The 17,403-nt window shown below is 63.1% G+C and overlaps 1 protein-coding gene across 5 annotated transcripts in view; it reads left to right on the top strand.

Moving 5' to 3' along the window:
* The first annotated feature begins 294 nt into the window (after positions 1-294).
* Positions 295-17,403, top strand: part of SSBP3 (single stranded DNA binding protein 3) — a 53,252-nt gene continuing 36,143 nt past the window's right edge. For 2 of the 5 annotated variants that reach the window (XM_067001834.1, XM_067001833.1), the window contains exons 1-4: positions 297-593; positions 796-868; positions 1,050-1,111; positions 1,471-1,555. In XM_067001834.1, coding sequence (XP_066857935.1) covers positions 538-593; positions 796-868; positions 1,050-1,111; positions 1,471-1,555 — 276 coding nt within the window. In that variant the 5' untranslated portion in view covers positions 297-537. Of the gene's footprint in view, positions 594-795; positions 869-1,049; positions 1,112-1,470; positions 1,556-17,403 lie in introns of all 5 variants that reach the window. The other 3 variants (XM_067001832.1, XM_067001830.1, XM_067001835.1) reach the window with 2 other exon arrangements.

The following is a 17,403-nucleotide window of genomic DNA, read 5'->3' as shown; positions in this document are numbered from 1 at the left end:
CTCAGCGCCCGGCGGGCGGTTTCAAGGCCCCCCTCCCTCTGTACCCTCGGCGCCGACCAATCAGCGCGCGCGGTGCGCGGCGGCCCTGCTCCTTAAAGGGCCAGCGCCCCTCGAAGGCGAGCCCGCCGCGGCGGAGGAAGCGGCGCGGCGCTAGGACCCGCGCGGCGCCTCGCTCCCCCCCTCCGCGGGAGGCCGCGCGCAGGAGGGGGGGCGCGAGCGGGGGGCGTGGCCACGCGTCGCCCCGCCCCTTCCTCTCGGCGATTGGCCGCGGCGCCTGTCAGTCGGCGGGGGGGCGGCGCGCGGTGCGGCCACGTTCGGCTGCGCGGCGGCGGCGGCAGCGGGGTGGCGGCGGAGCGGGGCGGCAGCGGCGGGGCCATGGGGGCGCGGCGGGGGCCGGCGCTCTGACAGCCCGGGGGCGGCCAGCGGCGGAGCGGGGCGGGCACAGCGGGACCGGCAGCGGCAGCAGCAGAAGGAGGAGGAGAGGAGGAGGAGGAAGGCGAGGAGGGCGGCGGCGGCCCCCGCAGCTCCGCGCCGAATATGTTCGCCAAGGGGAAGGGCTCGGCCGTGCCCTCGGACGGGCAGGCGCGGGAGAAGTAAGCGGGGCTGCGGGAGGAGGAGGAGGAGGAGGAAGGGGGGGGGGGGGAGCAGGGGGCGCTGCCCGGCTCCGGCCGCGGCTTTGTGCGGGGCGGGGGCGGCGGCTGCTGCTGCTGCTGCTGGTGGTGGCGGTGGTGGTGCCCGGCCGCCCGCCCGCCCCGCCAGCCCCGTGCCCACGCTGCCGCCGCCGGGCTCTTGCAGACTGGCCCTGTACGTCTACGAGTACCTGCTGCACGTCGGCGCCCAGAAGTCGGCGCAGACCTTCCTGTCCGAGGTGAGCCCCCCCGCCGCCCTTTGTGCTCCGCCGCCCGGCCTCCATCTTGTGCGGGCGGCGGCCCGGGGGGGGGGGTCCCCGTGTGTGTATCCCCCTTCCCCCCCCCCCGGTCCCTTCTTCCCTTCCCGTCCCATCCCCAGCCCGCCGGGCTCTCGCCCACTTGCGGCCTCTCGCCCCGCAGATCCGGTGGGAGAAGAACATCACGCTGGGCGAGCCCCCCGGCTTCCTGCACTCCTGGTGGTGGTAAGTGCGCCCCTCCGGCCCGCATGGGGTCCCCGTGGTCTGGGGGGGGGAGGGAGGGGTTGACTCGGGAGGAGCAGGGAGGGGGTAGCCCCTGGGGGGTGGCGGTGGGGTGGGGAGCACGGCGTGGGGAGCTGGGTTTGGGTGGTGGGGCTGGGGGAGCGCCCCTGCGGCCGGTTCCCACCCGCCGCGTTACCCACGTGTGGTCCCGCGAGGCTCGGTGGGCCCCAAAAAACATGAGGTCTTGATTTTGGGGTGCCCGGTCCCCCCAACTGGGGTGGGAGATGCTCACCGAGTGCGCTGGGCAGTTGGCGGAGGCGTCGGCGGTAACCGGAGCTTCTCGTGCTTTTTGTGCCGTGCAGCGTGTTTTGGGACCTTTACTGTGCAGCTCCCGAAAGGCGAGACACTTGCGAACATTCAAGTGAAGCAAAAGCCTTTCATGACTATGTGAGTAACAAGTTTCTAATCCTCGCGGTAATTATAGAGTTGGGGAGCTCGGGCTTCTTCGGCGCGCCGAGAGCGAACGTAACCAACTGGCAAAAGCGTGTTTTTAACCAACAGCGTTCTGATTTGACTGCACAGTATTTCATAATGTTGCAATTATGTAAATGAGCCCAGATACTTATCTTAAGCACTTAAAGGCGTTCAGGCTACTGGTAGAATTAAGCAGTTTGGCGTGGCAGTGGGCAACAAAGCGTTTGCTGTGACCGCCGTGGAGGATCGATGGCGATGGGTTGCGTGCCGAGGACATCTCGCTGGCGAGCCCCGGCGCGTGGGCAGGCGTTGGGGCGCAGCTGGGAGGCGGGGAGGGAGGGGGGGGGGATTCCCCAAAATGCCATCCCCCGTCTTCAGCCTCCGAAAACCTCGCCGCCTTTGGCGAGGCTTGGGGCTGCCTTGGTTGGCTGGGGATCCTCCCCCAGAAGCGGCGGCGGGGAGGTAGGCGCGAGCTGCTGGTGATGGTGCAGACCTGCCCTCTTCCCTCTGCGGTCGGCGGTGGTTTTTTCGCCTGTTGGTGCCGTGGGCTTCTGGTCCTTGTGCAAAACGTGGAGCAGAACGCTTTGAGGAGCCACCGCTGTGGTGCTGCTGGACCTGCTTTGCCACGAGTCCACTTGCTTGGTGCGCGCAGGAGCAAACCTAGAGGTGCCACAGCTCGCTGCTCTCCAGCCCGGTGGCTCTGGAGACCCCGTTCCAACCACTGCCCTGGGCGTGCGGGTCCTCGGGTGTTTGGTGACAGCAGACCGCGGGTTGTCCTCTGCAGAGGTCTTGGTGGAAGCCAGCAGATGCTCCTCCTCGCCTGGGATGCTCGGGGCCGAGGTGCTGCGCTCCCGAAAGCGTCCTCGTCCCGCGGGCGCGGGGCTTGTTGGCGCTGGATGCGGTGGGAGCAGGGTGGGCTGCCCGCTCCCGTCCTGCTGAAGTCGCCCAGATCCGCAGCGCTGATCTGCAGCGGGGAGGAATTTGAATCAAAGGATTAGTCACCTGGCTGTGGGCTTGGACTGGAGTCAAGCGAGTTGAAATTGTGTAGCAGGAGCTGTTTTTGTCTGCTCCTGGGAGCCTATGGTATGGAAACCATTTTTCCTCCCTTCCCCGGTCTCTCGTTGCCTCGACATGCCTGGGTTGAGCCGCCGGGAGATGTGCGAGGTTTGGCTGGGAGCAGCGCGGGGACCTCCACGCGGCTCCTCCTGCACGGGGAGCAGAGCCCAGCGGCGCGTCCCTTCTCCTGAGCCAAACCGAGCCCGCGTCCTTCCCCTCGAGGCGCCCAGGATGTGGTGGCGTGGCTGAGCCCACGTGGGGACGGGTGGCTTGGTTGTCCCCTGGGGGAGCCGCTCCGGGTCTGTGCTGGGTGTCCGTCCGTCCGTCCCACGGCCATCCCCCACCGCTCAGCCCCTGGCTGCGCTGCTTCCTGCGTAGCTGGTTTTTATTTACTGGGTCAGATTAAAATTTTGAACTCCTGAACCGGGGGTGAGGGCGAGCTGACAACCTGGGGTTTGTCAGCAAATCCATCAGTGCCCGGCTCTGCTGCTCAGTCCTCTGCTGGGCGCCGCCTGCCGCTTGCCCCTCGCGTGTTTGGGGCCAAATCCTGCCGCTTCGGGGCCTGGCGGGCAGGGAGGCGGGACGGGGCTGAACACAGGCCTTCAGGTAAGGAGATCCGCAGGTAAAGATGCCGTCAGCGGCTAAGGCATGGTAACGCTACGTTCGCAGCAGCCTTCTAATAATATCCGAGGATTTAGTGTGTTTAGAGAAATTAATCTTTTTTAGCTTGGTAATAATTCTAACAATAGGCACGAGTGCATTAGATGATTCGCATAAACTTCTTTAATACACGTTGCCGTGAGCTTACGGGGCAGAGGCACAATCCTGATTGGTTTTAATTCTCGCTGTAAGACGGTTTTGTAACAGCCCTGAGTGCTTTACCTTTTGGGTTTCCCTGCGAAGGCTCATAAGGAGATTTTCAGCCCTCTGTTGGCTTCCCTGCACCGGTTTTTTTGTTCTGGTGGGCCCGGTTTTGGCCCTAAAACGGGTGCTTGCTGCCGGCTGCCTGGCTGGGGATGCTCGCGGCGCTTTCCGAGTGTACTTTGCAGGGCAGGGACCTGCCCGGCTAAAACTTAAATATTGACCGAGGACAGGAACCAGCTGATAAACGGTGCGTGTGAATAGCGCCTTGTTTTTAGGGTGCCGGCACCGCAGGGCTGAGCCGCGCACCCGGGCACATCCCGCACGGGGTGGGGGAGCACCTCAGCAGCCGCCAACCCCAAAAGCACACCGGCGGGCGCGCGACAGCTCAAAAGCGACGCCGGGCCTCCTGCGAGCCCCGGGCTGGGTGGACCAGTGAGTAATTTCATCTGTTGGTTGTGGTTAAAAATATCCCGATACAGGCCTTGCCCCAGATTCGGGGGAGATGGCGTTGAAACGTGGCCAAGCGCAGAGCTGGCTGCGCAGCGGTCGCCCAGTTTGCGTGCGTGGAGTGCAGTCTTCGCTTCCCAAAAGGCGACGTGTTTGCTGTGCCCCCGTGAGTGCGAGGCAGGGGGGTGCCCCGAGGCCCCGGCTCCCCAAAAAGAGCCCCAGGAGAGGCGGGGTGCCGCGCTGGGGGGCACGGGGAGCCCCGGTTCGGAGAGGTGCGGGGAGCGGCGCGCTTCGTTAGCGGGGTGTTAACCGTGGGATTTGCGTGCTGTGTGATTTCCATTTCATTTCCCAGCGTAACTATACGGAAACTGTTAGGAGCAGCAGGACAAATTACCAATTTCCCCCTCCAGTTTTTAATATTTAATTCTTTTTCTTGGGGGGTGAAAAAAAAAAGCCAAAACCGAGGCTGTCCCTCCCTTTTGGGGCCGCTCCTTGGCTGCTGTGGCGGAGGAGCTCTGCTTTCCCTGTTTCCTCCCAAGGTGGGACGTCGGGGCGCCGCGCAGGCACGCTGGTTGCTGGGAGAGCTGTGTCGCGTTGGGATTTGGGTCTGTGCAGGCGGGAGGGACCCGGCGGTTTTGTCCCCAGACGCAGCTACCGAGTCGTGTTGGTAGGTTCTCACCAGTCAGCCTCTTCCACCGCCTGTGCCAGAGGAGAACACCCAGAAGTTAAAATGCTGGGGGGCCCTACAGCTGCGTGCACCCGCCGATCCCCAGCCGACTCCTACAGCTGGACCTGCTTTAAGGGCTTCCCTTGACCCGCAGCGATTGATTTAGGGGTGTTTTCTATCGTGTTCTTACCCAACTGGGCAGGTTTCTGCTCCCATCCTCAAGCCCTGGAGCTGCTGGGTGGGGTGCTCGGGGGGACACGCGGCCCAGCTCTGCCTCCCCACCGCCCCGGGGGCGCAGCGCGGTGCCCGCTCGCTCCGTGCCGGCCTGACGGGGGATTTCAGCCCCCGCCTTATCTCGGAATTGGCCGATTGATGGTTGCAGTTCAGCGTTTCAACATGGTGAAAGCCAATACAATTTGAGTTAGCGGTGATGACTGCCAGTTTAAATACCGCAGTGAATTTCTGTCAAAGAGCTAATACACAGAAAGGGGAATTGCAGAAAACTTGATCACCAGAACCACTTCAGTCGATTTTGGCCTCCAGCTACAGAAAATGAACTTAAATCTAGTTGACTGTTGCTACATACTTTTTGTGGTATTGCTCTGCCTGCGCAGCCAACTTGGAGGGGAGCTCGGAGGAGAGGAGGATCAGGATGGTGCTCGGCTGCCAGAGCCCTTTTGCTCCATCCTTCCTCCCCTCTGCTCCCCCCAGCTCCCCCCCAGCAAAACCCGCGCTCGCGAGCGTTTGGAACCACGTTGGCTTCGCCCCGAAAGATTTACAGACCAGCGGCTTCGGGTTGCTTTTAGGCGTATGCAGCGTGCTTGTTAGAGCGGGGCATTGATTTATTTTATTCTTTAACCTCAGGAAACCGATGCAGTTCTTCCTATAGAACTTTTCCTGTCTGGAAGGATGCTCTGGCGCAGCAGCGGGTGGCTGCAGCCGGGGAGGTTGTGATCGGTCCCAGAGATGATGGGGAGCTTGGTGTCAGCGCCTGGCTGGGGGACAGCCGGCGCTCCCCCTTTTTTCCCCCCAACATCTGGAACTTTTCCAGTTGGATTCGGATCTCAGCGAGCAGGTTTCGGAAGTCGCTGAAGCCAGAGGGATGTGACAGCCGGTACGGTGGGAGCCGGGGTGGGATGGCCACCAGGAAGGATGCTGGGCCGTCAGCAGCGGCTCTGAACCCCAAGCTTCCCCTGGCTGGAGGAGATGCCTCCCAGCTGTGCCCAGGAGGCGACGCGCGCGAAAGGGTGGTCCTGTTCAAGCCGTTTGCCAGCCCCTCTCTGCCTCTGGCACCGTCCCCGGGCTGTGGGGAAGCTCCCTCCTTCGTCACAGCACTTTTTGTCCGGTGCTGGGCGTTAGCACAGCTGGGCGCTCCCAGGGGTGCGCGCGGGCGGCGCAGCGTGGCACCTCGGCAGGCGGGACAGCACGTGGGAGCCCTCCTGGGAGCCGATGCCCTACATGTGTGCAGGGGGGTTGGCGCGGTGTCGCCTCCCCCAGCTCGGGTTTTCTGCCTGCTCCAGGACCGCCGAAGGCTGGTGCTCCGAGCCCCTGAGGCTTCGTGGCTGCGGGACCAGCGGGGTGGAGGCGGTGGTCCCCGGGTACATCCGCAGCGTGCTCTTCGGAGCCGATTTAAAAGGTGTTTCAGGGGAGAGCTGGTCCTTTGGGGCCAGGCCTGGCGCGGTGCGGGGGTGTGGGTCGGGCACAGCTCTGTGCGGGCCCTGCCAGCCCCCACGGGCGTCGCTGGAGCCCCGGGCAGCGACTGCACAGCTCCGGCCCCTCTCGGCACAGCTGGGCCGTATCCAGACCTGCTCTGCGGGGACAGGGATCCCCACAGGTAACCGGAGAGAGGAGTTTCCTCCAGGAGTGGCAGGCTGCCAGGAACAGCTGCAAAACTCCAAATCGCTTCTAAAAAAACAGAAGGGAAAAACAGAGAAATTCCCTCTCCCAGCAGCGTGCTGGGTTCAGTCTCCCCTCCTTCTCCGGGGACAGGTACGGGTTTGCCCCCGCTGCACACGAGCACCCCTGCCAACCTTGCCTTTCCCGGAGCTCTGTGCGAAGCTGGATTTTTATTTATTTTTACTTTTTTAAACAGCATCAGTGGTTGGTGCAGAGCAACCTCTACTTTTGCACTTTCTGCGGCGCAGGGCGGCAGAAACACGCAGTTTCGGAGCGCTGTCTTCCTGGAGCTGCTATTGATGGAAAAGCCAAGTGTGCTAAACTCGAGGTCAGAGCAGGGAGCTTATGTCTTAGTCTTTGACTGGGGAGCCTAAATATTTATCCTGTTCTGTCCCTAATGAAAACAAATTGTCAACAGTTGTTCAGTAACTGACTAAATTAAAATCTGTAATTAGTCAATTAGATTAAAGAGTTGGCACAACCTGATTGTATCATGCTGGTTAGGTTATTAAGAGAAAGGGTGTGATTTTTAATTACTGAATGCTAATTTTGACAGTTTCAAATGGAAACAGACGTTTCCCCCCCTCCACTCGGAGTGCCTCTGTAAAAGTAAGGCACTGGAATGTATTTTATGTCAACAAATGGTGTGAAGATGCAAAGTTTCTCCGGCTTGAATCCACCAGGGATTTCCACCGAAAAGTGGGGGCGGGATGGGGAAGAGAGGAAGCTGCCCAAGCCGGTGGGGGGTTTTGATTCTGCTTGGCGAGGGGAGGCTGGGTGGGTTTGGAGAGGGGAGGCTCCGGGTGCCTCCTGGGGGGGGCACGGGCGCCCCCACGACTGGGCTGCGGCGCTCGTGCTGCTCCGTGTCTCCGCCAGAGCCAGCCTCGAGCAAAGTGATGGGTGGCGAGGAGATGCAACAGAGTCTTTTTGTGTGTGTGTGCGCGTGCTTCTTTTTTTTTTGTTTTGCTTTTAACCACCCGGCACCGCGATAGAGGCCGGCTCCGGTGGAGGCGAAGCCCAGGAGGAGGAGGAGGAGGAGGAGAGGAGGAAGGCCGCGCAGGGCCAGCGTGGCGGCTGCGTGCGCTCCCATTGTCTGCCCCGGAGCCGCAGCCACGTGCGAGGGGACCCGCGTGCCGCGGCCCCCGGCTCCGCGCCGCCCTCCCCGCGGCAGGGGGGGGGGCCCGGCCCCCGGCAGATTTGTGGCTCTGGGTAAACAGCGGGCTCGTAAACCTTCCCCTCGCTTCCTTCCTGGGGTCCTCGCGCAGGAACAAAGGCGGCGGGGGCGAGGGTGCGCGAGGCACCTCGGCTCCTCGCGGGGAGGGGGCAGAGCCCCCCCGTCGCTGCCGCGGGGAGGTGCGGGAGGTCGGCACGGCGCGTATTGGGTACGAGTGAGGCTTTCCTGTTCCCCTGATCATTTCCTTCCTCACCTTGGAAACTTGGATTTTCTCCTACCTTTTGTTCCATATTTTCTCTTTTTAAAGCAGCCCCTGGCTCTATTGGAAACAGCTGCCGCGCCGCTGCTGGGAGCTGGGGCCGCGCTTGGGCTCTTTCTCCTCCTTAATCCTGCTCCCCGCTCTGCCGGCGGCCCTCACCAAATCAAATGGCAGCCGGTCGCACAAACCCCTTGCTTGCGCAGGGGCAGGAGGTGCCAGCTTCGGCGCGCCCCGTCCTGCTCCAGCCCAGCCTTCTCCCCGCTCCGGTGCTGCTGAGCGTCGTGCGGGCACCTCTGTGGGGACAGCTCCCTGGGGTGGGGGTGGTTTTGGGGTGCCCAGCCCTGCCCTGAGCCCTTCCCCATGCCACCGGCGTGGCAAAAGCCGTGCCCGAGGCTGGGCTGAGCACGTGGCGCAGTCTTGTCAGGGAGGAGGCACCGCACCGGCGGTGGGAGACGGGGTGCCCGGGGGGAGTCTGGCTGCTGGAAAAAAAAAATAATAAAAAAATATATATATATAAATATCCCATCCTGCACGCCCCGGGGAGACAGTGCTAATTGGGTTTCATGTTTCCAGGCCATGGGAAGGGTTGGCGCAGCCACCGCCGAGCATCTCCCGGGGCGGTGCCGGCGGGCTCCCCTCGCGGGACGGGGCTGCCGGCGGGTGCTGGGCGCTGCGGGCACCGCCTCGGGGGGCCGGGGCAGCCCCCTCGCCCCCAGTTGGGGTTGTGGGGGGGGCCCCAAAAGGGCGCTGGGGGGCCGTGCCAGGAGGAAACGGCTCCTTCCTCTGCAGAGCAGCCCCGGGCTGCTGGGGGGAGAGAGAAAACGGCTCTTCTGCGAGTAAACAAATACCGCCCCGCGGGCTCGGTTGGGGCTGGGTTTTTTGTTGGTTTTTTTTTTGCCTTTTTCTTTTTTTTTTCCCTTTCGAAACTCCTGCTCGTGGCCGCAAGCGCCGGTGCCGGGGCTGTTTGCTGAAGGGGTTGGTGCCAGGAGCCGAGTTCAAAGCTTACAGCCGGGGGGGGGGGGGGGGGAATTTCCAAAACACAGGGTGGGCGCCCGGCTGCTTCCCCTGCGTGCCGCGAGGCCGTGCCCGTGTCCCTGGGGGGCACGGAGGGGGCACGGGGCGGTGTCGGGGGGCTCGGGCAGCGGCGGGGTGCTGCTGGCCTGCTCTGAGGGATGCTGTTACGGTCAATTTAATTTTTTTCCTGAGGAGAAATGCCCGCTCCTGCTGCGTGCTCAGGGGCTGCTGGTGTCAGAGTTAAGCTATTGCGTGTGTGTGTGTATAAACGCACACAGATATATATATATTTATGTGTCTGTGCGTACGTGGGGCCTGCCGCCGGGGCAGCAGTGCCTGGCTGCGCGGGGTGGCCTGGCGGCGAGGCCCCGGCCTGAGGCGCAGGCCGCCTCCACCCCTGCCTCGTGGAAACGGCCGTGGCGGGACACGGTGTCGTGTAAAATTAACGCCTGTCCCCGCCGGTACCTGCGGGGCCCCGGCTCAGGCAAAGCATCCCCGTCCCCAAGCTGGGGGAGCGACACCGGGGCCCCCGCTGGCGCTTTTACCGTTCCCCCCCCCCCCCCCCGCCCTTCTCCGCTCTCTCTGCCTCCCTGACAGGCTCAGTCACAACAGCAATTTGGGTGTTTTGACTTTTTTTATTTTTTTCCTGTGCCGTTGGCAGGGTAACAGCGAGGAGGCTCCGTGTGTGGGGCCGGGGGGCCCTCGGTCGGGACCCTCCGTGCCACTGTTGTGTCCCCCCCCCGGCCCCAGCTGCAAGTAGGGGTCTGTCAGTCTGCCTGCGGCCCCTGTCCTTTGTCACAGCCCCACAGGCGCCCCAGGGCGGGGGGAGGAAGGGGCAGGAGCCCCCTAGGCACAGCGGGGGCACGTTTACCCCGTGCCCGTCCCTTTTTCTGGGTCTGGGGGCATCCCGGAGCCCCCCGGCCGCAGGGACTAACGCCCCACGGCGCTGCGTGAGGCCCTGTCGCCGCAGCCTGCGGTGTCAAGATAAAGTCCAAAGGAAGACCTCTGGCTGTGTCTTAAGCTAACATTTTTCTTTCTAATTTTTTTTTTTTTTAATGTTTCTGCATAAACCCTTAAACATTTGATCTCGAGCGTCTCTCCTCCCAGGGTGCAGCAGCTTTCTGTAGTGAAAATGAGCTCTTGCTGCCCGGCCTGGCCGCCTCTCGCAGCTGCTGGGTGGTTTGTTTTATTATTATTATTTTTTTTCCGTCCGTTTCTCCCCCGGTTCTCAACCAACCACGCCAGGCTGAGCTCACACCTAATTGCTAATTTTTTGGGGGGGGATTCAAAGAAGCTTCCAAAGCAAAGGGTGCGCTGCAGCAGCTCCAGCACAGGAGACGTGCCCCGCAGGGAGGCACGAGCCCTCCGGCCGCGGCGTGATGCTGACGTTTGTTCCCAAAAAAAAAAAAGAGTGCAAATCCCCCGCGCCTGCTGTGGTTTGATCCCGCACCCCTCTGCCGCCGCACACCCCGGGGTGAGCTGCCTGCAGGAGCCTGGTTTTGCAGCTCTGCTCCGGGCTAGGCAAGAATGGGGAGGTTGGTGGCGGTGGTTATTTTTTTGGTGGTGGTTTTTTTTTTGCCTATAAAAGGCTGCGTGCGCGGGGGAAGAAGGGGCAGGGCGCTTCCTCGTGGGCTCCTGCTTGCGCCGGGCCTGGCAGGTCGGGCAGCAGCAGGGCGCCCTGCTCGCCGTGGGCACGGCCTGGGCCCCCTGGCAGGGTATGAATCACGCCCGTCCTTCTCCATGGATTTTTCCTTTTGCCCAGCGATGTTCGTGGATGTCTCAGCCCTGCCCTGGCTGGAGGGCAGAGGCAAGTCCTCCCGGTGCTGCCGGGCTGCTCAGCACCGGCGTTGCTCTGGCTTTCTGCGGCCGCCCTCGTGTTTTGCCCCCGTTGCCGGCGGCTCCTGCGTGCCCGGGGGAGGAGAGCGGCGGCTCGGGGAGCATGCGAGCTCCTTCCCAAAGGAGCGGCCTAGGGCTGCGTCCCGGGGTCATCGCAGCTATCGCAGCAGGGGACTTTCTTCCACCTCCGGGCACAGCAGGCTCAAGGCACGGCCTGGAAGGCGTGTTTGATTTGGGAAGACCCTGCTGAACCGGGGCCGGCGTAGCGCAGCTTGCCCGGGGACGCGTGCTGCCAGGCTCTTGGTCACCAGCCACGTGCTTGCGTGGGGACGGCTGGGGCTGGAAGCAGGAGCTCCTGGGAAACTGATGGCCCACGCTGCTCCAAGGCATCTTCAGCCTGGTCCAATGGCAATTCTCCATGAAAAAAAAAAACAATTGCTGTTTTGTTCTGTCCTGGACATGGCCGTGCCGACGATGCCCAGGTGCTTCAGGCCTTTGCTGTTCTCCTCTCGGAGAAGGAGGTCCGAGATGGGGCTCTTTTCCTCGTTAAAAACACATTTGTTTGGTTGTCCCGGAGCCCTTCTGGGTGTCATGGCATGTCCTGACAGCTTGTCTGTCCTTACCTGCAGTCATCAAGGAGTTTTCAACATGACTTATATAAAGCCTTTGTACTTGGATTGCTCCACCGTGCTGCACAATGGGTTCTTTGTCATCGTGCCAGCTAATTAATTTTAACTTTCACTGTTGCTTCAACATGGTACGCCGTCCGCCTGGTCCATTTGAAGCTTCCCCCCCCCAACCTTAAGCGTTCTCCAGCTCTCGCAGCAGCTCGACTTGTTGCTGAGGAGGAGCGAAGCCAGCTGGCCCCGCCGGTGCTCGCCTCCTGCAGAAGGAGCTGCCCTGGCGCGCGCATCGGCTGGGGGCTGAGGGGAGGGGTGAGGAAAGCCATTAGGAGGCTGTGCTGAAAGTAAGTTTTCTCCAGTGGCTTATTTCTCCCGGCTGGCAGCCGGAGGTCCCCACGGACAGCATCCTCTGATGGAAATAACAGGTTTTCGCTCCCCGCCTGCTGACTGGCGTCGCGAGGGCCCGGAGAGGCGAGCGTGCTGCGTGCGTCCGCAGGACAGAAGCCCGGGCACGTCACCCCAACAGGGAGCTCGTGCTGGGCGACGTGGGCGCAGTTGGATGTAACCCCCGTTATTTCTGGGGGGCTGGGATCTTTGTGCGTGCCGGAAACTGGGCGTTTTCCTCCTGGATCCCGCGCGCCAACGTCCGCTCCCCCCGCGCTGACACCGAGCTGGGCGCCGCGGCGTCCGCGTCCCGTGGTCCTCGCCCAGCCGACGGGAGAGGCTCGCGCCACCGGGAGGGATGGGGACGCTTCAGGTGCATTTTCTTGGTGCTGCCCTCTGGTCCCTCCTGGTCCTTCTCGGGGTACGAGGCGCCAGCTTGGTGTCCCCGGCCTCGTCGGTCGTGCCCGGGCTGTGGCACAGGCCGGGCGCGTGCGGGCGACCCCGGGCATTGTCTTCCCTCCGCGCGGGGAGGAGGGATCGAGGCCTTTGCATGCATAAACATGAACTTAATTTGAACTGATGGGTTTTGTCTGCGCGTCGCCCGGCTGCGCCGCGGCGGAGGGGAGCTCCCCTCGGCTCAGGGTGGGAACGGTGGCGGGTCAAGGAATATGAAATTGATGCCTTTGTGTTTAATCTGGTTATAAGGACAGCTATTAGAGATAATGAATTTTGCCTGTCCCCATCGTTGTAATACAAGAACCTAGATGTCTTTCAACACGGGGAAGGTCACTCCTCTTTATTTCTGGTTGTAAATTTTGCCGGTTACAGATGTTTGGGGTTGATATGCAGAGCTAATCGCGTTCCTCCGCGGGCCGGTTGGCGAGGTGCGGGGCAGGAGGGGAGCACCTGCAGTGCGTGGGAGCCCTTCGCAAGGGCGGCCTGGCCACCAGCAGAGCAGGTTTTGCATGGACCCTTGCAGCTCCTATTATTATTATTATTATTATTATTTATTTACTGGGGCCGGTGGGAAGAAGCGAAGTGTGCGTTGTCCTGGGGCTGTGAGCACGGGGCCCTGGCAGCGGCTGGGGTCCCGGATTCCCAGCGCCGACCTCGCGCCGCGCGGTTTTGAGGGGGTTCTGCGGGGATCTCCGTGCTTGCTGTGCCTGCCCTGACCTGAGGGTGGGAAGGGGGACGAAGGAAAGAGGGCCCTGTGCTGCTACAGCACGTGGCTGCAGCGGGCGGCGCGAAGCCCGGTGACCATCAAAGCGTTGACGCCCGCAGCGGGGCAGAGCCGGAAACCCAGGCGGAACCGGCGGCGAAGCAGCTCCCGGCGATCGCACGGTTAATTTTTTCCGTCGAGCAGCTTCTGCTCCTGGTGCCAGCGGCGGTTTTGCCTTTCCGAAGGAGACTCCAGGAACAGGGAGACTCCAGCCCCAGGAACGGGGCGCAGAGCAGATGCTGGGGGGGGCGGCTCCCCGCGGGGTCATGCCGGGGCCGTATCCGCGGCAGGTCGGGCGTGCGGCCCGCCGATAAGCCCCCGGCACCGCTCCCCTCCTTATCCCCGCGTCTCCGCGAGCGCACCCGGGGCCTGGAGGCCGCCGGGCTGCATCTGCCTGCCCTTTCTTACATCCAGAAGGCAGCAGCACGTGCTCCTCTGCCTCCCCGGCCCCGCTTCCCTCCTCTCCTCCAGGCATTTCTCCCCCCCCGCGCTCCTGATTTATGCTGCTCCACATTTTCTCCTCGTTTCCATGCCTTTTTCTCCCCTCCCTGTTGTTGTTTCCCCCCTCCTCGTGCTGCCTGGCTCCTTTTTCTCGTCCTCGTTCGCAGGCTCCCCCGTTTTCCCAGATGGGTGCAGCGTTCAGGGCTCCCCGTTTTCGTGCGTTCACCGTGGATTTTTATCCTCCCTCCTGGGACCAGGACCCAGGCAGGCTGGGAAGCCGTGAAATTCTCCGGGGTGCTTCAACTTCGCTCCTCTCGCCGAGCAAGAAAACACCCCCGGCGCACAGCTTGCCGGTTCCCCCTCCCTTCACACCACTAACGCACGCGAGGTCCCTTTTCCCCGCAGCGGGATGAATTCCTGGAAAGCCTCCCCTGCTCCCAACCCCCCCCCCCCCGGCTGACAAAACCACCCGGCTTTGCCCTCGCTCAGGGGGGTGGCAGCGAGGGGGCTGCTCCAAACCTCGCCGGCTGCTCGGCGGGGAGGGGACCCGGTCCCGGGGCGCAGCGCCGGCCATCTGTCCCCTTCCTCCCCTCGCCTTCGGGCCGCCGGGGGTAGTAAAACTTCTTTTTTTTTTTTTTTCCCTCTTTTTTTTTTTTTTTTGCTTTGTTTGTCCCCGTTTCATATGCGCAACCCGACTTTTTTTTTTTTTTTTTTTTTTCATTGCCTTGCCAGGCACATAGAAAGTTTGCCGGGTTTCGCCTGCGCGTGCATACGCTGAATAATTTTATTAGCCGCCTGGAAGGGAGCCAGGGCGGCGTGCAGCGAGCAGGGAGCCTTCCTGGGCGCCTCGCCTCTCGCTTCGTTTTCCTCAGCCGCCCCCCGCCACGGGCCCCACCGGGTCGTGCCGCCGGCATTACCCTTTTTTGTTTTTTTTTTTAATCTTTTTTTTTTTTCTTCCCCCCCCCCCCTTTTTTTTTTCCCTTTAGCTCCCGAAAGGGTTAAAAATTATGGGGAAGTTCAGCTAGCACTTGCAAGATATGGTTGCCTTAGCAACAGGCCTCCTAATCTGGTAGGTGACCTGAGAGACTGTGGAAGATGCAGGGCTCGCTTTGGCATTTCATTATTTCATGAGGCTGCGGCTCTCCAGCTGCTTGGCTCCCAGCGCCCGGCGCCGCGGGCATTCCTCGGCACGGCCCCGGGGGCCCCGCGTCCCCCCGCACCCCCTCCGGCCCGAGCTGCCCCTGCCCTCCTCTTCTGGGTCTGTTTTTTTGGGGGAAGGTTCCCCCGCGGTTGTAGCGGGGCAGGTGGTGGCTGTGCGGCTTTGGGGTGGCGAGTTGGGCTCCCTGCCTTGCCCCCTGCTTCCTGCCGCACAAAGGGTTCGCCCCGCTCGGCGGGGCGGCGTAACGCCTGTCCCCCTTGCCTCCCCCATCCTGCAGCTGCAAATGTTCCTGTAGCCCCCTCTGAAACCCCAATTCCCTCGTCCTGCCCCAGTCTATTCCCCCTTTTCCACCGTGAGCCGGGGCTGGAGCAAAAAAAAACCAGTGGGGCGCAAGGAGGGGGCGGGAGGAGGTGATAGGAGAGGTGGTGAGGTGAGATGGCCCCGTCCAGCAGCGATTTGGAAACGTTTTGGGGAAGAAGGGTGGGTTTTGGGGGAGCACGGACCGGGGCAGGGTTTTTGTGGCCACTCCACACTCCAGGCTTTTTTATTTTTTTCTAATGGGAACCTCCCCGGAGTCGGCTTCTCCCTGCGCCGTTCCCCTTGCCATCACGAGCACCCGCGCGAAGCTGCGGCTGCCGTCGGAACGAGGAAAGGACACCGGAAAACTCCCTCGCCCCGTTCTTGGCCTCGCCAAACCCTCGAGGCCGGGCACGTGTAGGCGTGTGCGCGCACCGGGGGAGCGCGAGCTCCACCAGCTCCTCCTTGCCGTGCGCGGAGCGGGCGCCTGGCTCCCCCCCGGCCCCTTTTGTGCCCCGCTGCCGCTGCTCGGCCGCCCTGGCAGCTGCGTGCAAACACGGGGGAGAGCTGCCTTTGTTTCTCCGCGGCTCCAGCAGAACGAGCGCCGGGCTGGGCTTGGATGGAGGTGCTGGTCTGTCAGCTCGCGGCGTTTATCCATCCCCAGACGTGACCCCAGCACGGGTTTTTGTTCCTCATAACCGAGCTCTGCGCGGAGCGCGAGCGCCGAAAGCAATCTGGTGCCCGCGATGCCCGGATTTACGGCTTCGGAGCGTGGTTGGAGGTGGCGGCTTCTGCTGGGAAGGAGGAACCTGGCCGGGAAGCGGCATCCCCGCTGGGTGCTGCGCGCTCAGGACCTGCGCAGCGTCGAAGGCGGGTGCCCGCGGGGTGGGGGGGGATGCCGCAGCGTGGTCCAGGCGGCCCCCTCACGGGGCTGAGCTCACCCCGCAAGTTGTAGGGTGGAGGTGGGAAGGGCTGGGCTCCTCCCTGCTCCTTCGGTGCCGCTGGAGGCAGGGTGTGGGCGCGTGAAGGAGGGGAGCGGGGAGCACGCTGCTCCTGGAGGCGCCCGCCCCTCGGCTCGGGGCGCAGCTTCTGCGGCTCCACCTCCAGCTCGGAGAGCAAAAGCGTGTAGCGGCGACCCCGGCGAGGCGCTTCCTGCCCGCGCTATCATCGCGTGGCTCAGCGGGGGCTCAGCTGCCTCCGGCAGGACGGTGCCGAGCCGCGGCACCCGCGGCGGGCAGAGCGGCACCCGGGTGGCTCCGGCCCCCGTCTCGCCCCGTGCTTTCATCTCATCCGTGGTGCAGCACGGAGCCAAAACACGGCTCTCCCCCCATCCCGGGACCGTTCCCCCTGGGGCACGCCTCTTCCCAAACCCCTGCCCTCCCTGCGAGGTGCCCCTCGGCGAGCAGGGGATGAGCGATCAAACAGGAGAAAATCCAGGCAAGTGAGCAGAATCCCTAGAAAGCCCTTGTTTTGATCGCTTCATCCCTTTTTGCCTCGCTCTCCGCTTTGTGAGGCTTTCTGGGATTTGTCCCTCCCGACAGGGGGTTGCCAGCGGTCAGCCTCGCGCTCGTGGGCCGCCAGCGGGTGGATGGAAAATGGGCAGCCAGCTGGCAAACGGGGGCTGCGCAGAGCGCCGTGCCCTTCGTGCTGAGGGCACCTTAACCACGGGATTATACGCGTTTTTAAACGAAAAAAAATCAAAATTCCCAGGGAAAAAAAAAAAAAAAAAAGCACCACGCCGTCTCCCCCCCCGCCTCCGCCCTTGCGAGAAGCGGCTCTGTGATGGCGGCTGGGAAGCGAAACCGCAAGTGTTGCGCGTGCCATCTGCTCCGCTTGGATCGAGGGACGGCGGGAGCCCGCGCCGCCTCGCCGGGGATTTCAGCGCGCCGGGGTACGGGCGGTGCCCCCGGCACCGGCTCCTGCAGCCCCCGAGGCTCCTCGGGTGCACCCATTTGGGGCCGGCTCCCTCCTCTGCACCCCGCGGGGAAACTCCTTCCCCAGCGAGGAGAGATGTCGGGCGGTCTCCGAAGAGAAGTGTGCTTGTTCGGGGGCTCGCTGCGGGGTTGTGTCTGGGTTCCCGTGCAGCTTGCTGCGTAGCCGAGCTCCCGCGGGCCCCCCGGGGCCGCCAGGGCAGTCGGTGTCCTCGGCTGCTGGGAGGCTGCAGCCTCCTGGGGAGGCTCGGGCTGGGTTCTGGGGGATCCTCCATCGGTTTGGCCAAGACGTTGTAAACATCCCCAAAATGTGTGTGTTGGGGAGGCCACCCCAAGCCGGGAGGTCGGCTCTGACTGCACGCGCGGCGGTTTTGCAGCGCGCAGTCCTGAGTCGCCCCTCGGCTTGGCTCCGCTGTGGGACTGCTGGCATTCAAGCACAATTTTTTTTTTTATTTTATGCCGGGGAAGGTGGTCGGAGCCGGGGGAGTCGGAGCGGGCACCCACAGCCCTTCCCCAGTGCTCGGGGCGTGCTTCACCTCTGCGCCGGCTGCCTG

This window comes from Anser cygnoides, chromosome 8 (assembly GCF_040182565.1).
Source record: "Anser cygnoides isolate HZ-2024a breed goose chromosome 8, Taihu_goose_T2T_genome, whole genome shotgun sequence".
Classification (NCBI taxonomy): Eukaryota; Metazoa; Chordata; class Aves; order Anseriformes; family Anatidae; genus Anser; species Anser cygnoides.
This window is presented reverse-complemented; position numbering and strand designations above follow the sequence as displayed.